The 5,181-nt window shown below is 57.9% G+C and overlaps 1 protein-coding gene across 1 annotated transcript in view; it reads left to right on the top strand.

Moving 5' to 3' along the window:
• The window catches only part of VOLCADRAFT_106595 (uncharacterized protein), a gene marked incomplete at its 5' end in the record, with an annotated part of 10,421 nt that extends 5,240 nt beyond the window's left edge, over positions 1-5,181 (top strand). The window contains 5 exons of the mRNA XM_002954936.1: positions 259-442; positions 804-1,044; positions 1,467-2,253; positions 4,584-4,629; positions 4,804-5,181. Coding sequence (XP_002954982.1) covers positions 259-442; positions 804-1,044; positions 1,467-2,253; positions 4,584-4,629; positions 4,804-4,859 — 1,314 coding nt within the window. The 3' untranslated portion in view covers positions 4,860-5,181. The remainder of the gene's footprint in view (positions 1-258; positions 443-803; positions 1,045-1,466; positions 2,254-4,583; positions 4,630-4,803) is intronic.

Raw genomic sequence — 5,181 nt, 5'->3', positions numbered from 1 at the left:
GGGGGGAGGGGAGTGGGGAGGGGGAAGGGGGGAGGGGAGGGGGGAAGGGGAAGGGGGGAGGGGAGGGAGGAAAGACCTCGGCCAGGCCACAAGACATACTCGATTGAGTGGCAATGCCCACTTAGCAACTCGGTATCTTCCAAAGCACTACGTGTTCTCGCTTGTCGAGTAGTTGATCAATTTGTGCTTGGTTTAGGGTCCCAGTGATCCCCTAAAGAAGGAACGCTCCTCCATGATGCCGTACTGTTGCAACCGCAGTCGTACGGCCAGCTCGGCTTTCAGCAGGTCTCCACTTCCAGCAAGACACTCGAAGCCGTACGTATCCAGTTCAGTGTCATGAGCATGGAAGTTGCGCTGAAGAGTACAACGAACCTGTACGGCGCGCTGGGGGAATGCAACTACAACGGGTCGGCATCAATTGTTGCGGGCGGCGGGATGAGTGGTGAGTGTGGCTGTGAGTGGCTAAGGCTGGAGATATGGCAAAGAGGCGGTGACCGTGCTTCAAAACAGTCTAAATGTGGGCTTCATTACGGTTGTATTTTTTTCTCAACGAAATTAATGGAGGTGTTATCATGGCCGACATCACTGCTGATAAGGTTTAGCCGCCCCCAGAATAGGAATAATAATAATAATAATAATAATAATAAATAATAATAATAATAATAGATAATAATAATAATAATAATAATAAATAATAATAATAATAATAATAATAAAATTTCGATGTCCGGCCAGGAGCCAGTATCAGTCAACCGCCAATCACTAACCATCAACTGCAAAACCTGGTCAACCGCCAACCGCAGGTTCGATCCAAGGCATCGCTTCAAACGGCCTCGATCTCCTGTTCCAGGAGGTCCTCGTCAATGCGGTGATTGACATCTGCCAGCCTGAAATAACAGGTGCTGTGCTGTACACGCTGAACATGGCCATGTACGACAGTACGACACTTCCGTCATGCACGCTGTCTGACGTTAACATCCTGGTATTGAACGTCCAGATATTTTACAGATCAAAAACGTCGTCCGGTGATTGGGGTGACGAGCGGTCAGTGTTTGAGAACGATGGGTTCACAACACTAACACAGAAGACGGGCTGGCAATGCCGTACGGCGCAGATGGAGGCCGCGGACGTGGCGGCGCTGGCAGACGTAACGCCGCCGCCGCCGCCGCCCTCACCGTCACCGCCGCCACCCTCGCCGTCGCCACCGCAGCCGCCGTCGCCGCAGCCGCCGTCGCCCTCGCCGCCGCCCTCGCCGTCGCCGCCGCCGCCCTCACCGCCGCCGCCGCGCCCGCCGTCACCGCTGCCACCATCGCCTCTGCCACCGTCGCCTCAGCCACCATCACCACCCCCACCAAGACCATCGCCACCGCCTCCCCCACCACCACCGCCGCCATCGCCGCCATCTCCTCTACCGCCGTCACCAGCCCCTCCCTCCCCACCACCACGGCCACCACCTCGCCCTCCAGAACCGCCGCCACCATCTCCGTTCCCTCCATCACCCCTCCAGTACCACCAAGTCCACCTCCAGAACCGCCATCTCCTCCAGACCCACCAAGTCCACCTCCGGACCCACCATCCCCTCTGGAACCCCCTCTTAGGCCGCCCTCGCCCCAACCTTCGCCCACCTCACAACCCATGCCTCCCGCCCTCCTTCAGCCTCGTGCACTGCCGCCTCTCCCGCCAAACCCTCCCCCGGCATTCCGACGGGACTCGCCGCCGTCCCAAAGCTCTGAAGACACGGGCAGGCAGGGAGCGTCGCCAAGCAACGGCGGTGGCGGCGGTTCCCTCAATGAGGCCGCCAACGCAGGGAGCGGCGGCGGCAGTAGCAACGGCAGCAGCAAACGTCGGACTAAACTTATCATCATAATTACCTGCTCAGTCGGCGGCGGTGTCGTACTCCTGGTGGTGCTCAGCATGCTAGCAGTTTACCTAAGACCGGCGGCAAAGGCCGGCGGCGTCGCCGGATGGCGTCCTGTGTCGCCTTCCAAGGTGGTTCCCGTCGGCCAGACAGCCGCCAACGTCGCGCCGCTTATCGTACATACACCGGCGCCGCCGGCGCCGCCTATCGCACCGGCGCCGCAGGAGGCGGTCGTATTAGTTCCCGCCGCCCGAACCACGGCGGCGGTAGCAGCCGCGGCGGCCCTCGCAGCCGCATCCGCGGCCGCGGCCTCTGCCATCACGCCGCCGCCACCGCCGCCGCTGCCGCCGCCGCCAGAAGCAGCTACTCCAACACCTCCGCTACCTACACGGGAAGTAGCAACACTACCTGGAAAGCCAATCGATGCGACTGCTGCAGTAGCGGCAGTGCCGGCGGCGGCGACGCTGGCTCTTTCGGCAGCGGCAACGACAGCAGCGGCAACGACTCACACGGCGGTTGCAAGCCAAGGTGAAGCAGCTCCAGCCGAAATAGAGGAAGCAATGGCGGCCTCAGAAGAGATCACCACAGCATCAGACGGGGCGGCGGGGACGGCGGCGGCGACGGCGGCGACAGGCAGCTACGTAAGCTACTTCAGTACGGAAGCTGCTTCAGTAGGTGGGACGCCAGCCTCAGCTACAGCCGCCGCCGCCGCGGCGGCGGCTGCAGGACCTGCCGCGACCCCGCCGCCGCTGCCGCCGCCGCCGCCGGAGTCCAGAGCGAATGGGCCAAGCTCGTCGCCGCAGCCTCTGGAGGCTGCATCCACGACGGATGCACCAACGCCACTACCGGAGGTGGCGACAGCGGCAGCGATGGCGACAGCGGCGGCGGCGACGGCGGCGCCAGCAGGCTATCTGGCGCCCAGCTCCCCAACGAGCTACAAGCGCTTCAAGACATTCTTGCCGCCCCTGGAGCTCAAGGTGACCTCCCGAGCTCCGGCGCCGCAGTGATTCACCATGATCGCGAACAGAACGCACTAGTGTTCGGTCAGACGCATGGCAAAGAGGTTTATTGTATGTAAAAATAAGCGAGCAAGCAAAATGAACGAACAAGCGAATGAATGAATGAATGAACGAATGAATGACAGGATGACAAGATGAAGACATGCACGTAGTAGATGCCCTGCGGCAGCTGCCATATCAGATGTTGTGGCTGCAAGGCTGGCCGTTGCTGCTCGTTGCCGTACATAATACATTTTGCTGAGGTATATGCACACATGCCATACACATACATATACCTTCATCACATTCGTTAGGTATCACGGGTACAGGTACGGGTACGGGTACGGGTACGGATAAGACGGATACACGGGCAACAACGGTTTGGTTAGCAGCTGCAGCAGCTGCCCCGGGGTGATGGGCCGCAGCTAACAGCACACTTGCGCTGCTGTGCGGCACTGCGCTGCTGCAAGTTTGCCGTGGCTCTGCTCTGCTGTATCAGACAGCTGCTTGCCTGGCTGCTTATCGATGTCTACTGGGTGGTTATTGTGGTGGTTATTGTCTGTGTTATTGTCTGCTTGGATGGATGGATCGATCGAGTATTGCGTCCTTTATTCACCTGGTCGATAAGCAGGGAGCTGCTCTCCCTCCCTCCCTCTCCCTCTCTCCCTCTCCCTCTATCTATATACGCTGGCTGCTGTGATTCGTATCCCCTTCTTCATTGCAGGGGACTCATTAAAGATAGAAGTTTCGTTGTTTCGTTGCTCGCGGCGGGCAGGACTGTGTATAATTTATTATGTGCCACCTGTGGTCTAGAGATTGCTGCTCTATCCCATCATCACCACGCAGGCAAGGTAGGCAGGCAGTGTGGTCTGCTGCTGGCAGCGTGCCAGCTGCCCGTGGTGGGGATAGGCGCTAGGTGGCGATGCAGGGAGTGCGTGTGTGAAGAATAGTGAAGCAAGCTGAGCGCAATGGAGGCGCCAGGGCGCGTTCATTTACTTATTATTTTGTCCTTCAGCAGGCACATGCATACACATGCACACACACGCAGACACACGCAGACCCCGCACATATGTATATACAGACGCACAGACCTCACATATTACACGTGCACGCCAGCCCGACATTTAGTCTTCCTGCTACGGTGCAGGCCAAGGCCTCATTTATATTAGGCACCAAGCGCATGGCAGGAGCGGGGAAATGCAAGGGAAAATGCAAGGGAAAGCAGGCGCTGCTCATCTGCAGCAGGCTGCTGACTGGAAGGCGTTTGTATGGCTGGGCCAGCTAGCTGTGCTGCTAGTATATCAGTAGCTGAGCGTACACCGCAAGATTGAGTGCATTGAGCGAGTGGTATCTATCAGGTGATGCATTATAGTAGGTCCGACAATTAGCTATCTGGGCATTCAGAATCCTCGGCGGCGGATGAGCTGCGATCTTATGTACCTGCTGGTGGTGGTGGTGGTGGTAGTGGTGGTGGAGGGGCATACTATATGTAGTACATACACACACCAGTGCGTGGGTGAGTAAAAACGTGCATGGGACTTGAATCAAGGTCGGGCTCCGGCTGTCCAACCATTTCCATCCTTGCAAATTAATTTATAAATTATATACATGGTATTTATTTTCCGATCCATCACGCCCCGCTCCAAGTCTACCTGCTGCTGCTGCGTCTCTGTCGATGCAAGTACCCTCCCTCTCCTCCTCCCTCTCCTCCTCCTCCGCCACCAAAGGTGTCTAGCACCGAGAAAGTCATCAAGGAACTATGTATATATGTATGTATGTATGTATGTATGTATGTATGTATGTATGTATGTATGTGTATGTATGTATGTATGTATTATGACGTTGATTACACTGTGGGCTGAAAAGCCGGGGGCCCAGGGCCGAAGCACAGCGCGGGGGGCGGGTGCATACGGCTGGTTAGTCTCATGCACTCCGCCCCCGGGTCAGGCCGCACGGGAAACGACGGCCGGCACGCAACAGCGCTCGTTTGGCGCTCCAACTAGACGGGATCTATGCCCGTTGGTCTCCTAACATAAACGAAGTCGCAACTGGGGGGCTCTTCCTGCCGACCGAACGAACCGAGCATCTCAGAGAGCTCGCTACCAGGACCTGGGCGACCGGGAGCCCGACGAGTCATCCCGGGCTGGGGAGGTCACCAAGCTCAAAAATCCTCACGCAAAAAAGAGCGCAAAGAGCTCACACCACAAGACGCCAAACAGCCTCCTTAGACTACTACCCTCCTCCGCCTCTCCCTCCCTGGGCTAGTCCAGGGGAGATAGCCCCCGTCGAGGGGGTAACACCGCACAAGTCCGCGCCCTTCCACAG

Source organism: Volvox carteri, assembly GCF_000143455.1.
Source record: "Volvox carteri f. nagariensis unplaced genomic scaffold VOLCAscaffold_47, whole genome shotgun sequence".
Lineage (NCBI taxonomy): Eukaryota > Viridiplantae > Chlorophyta > Chlorophyceae > Chlamydomonadales > Volvocaceae > Volvox > Volvox carteri.
Note: the sequence above shows the minus strand (reverse complement) of the source record. Positions and strands in the feature narration are given on the sequence as shown.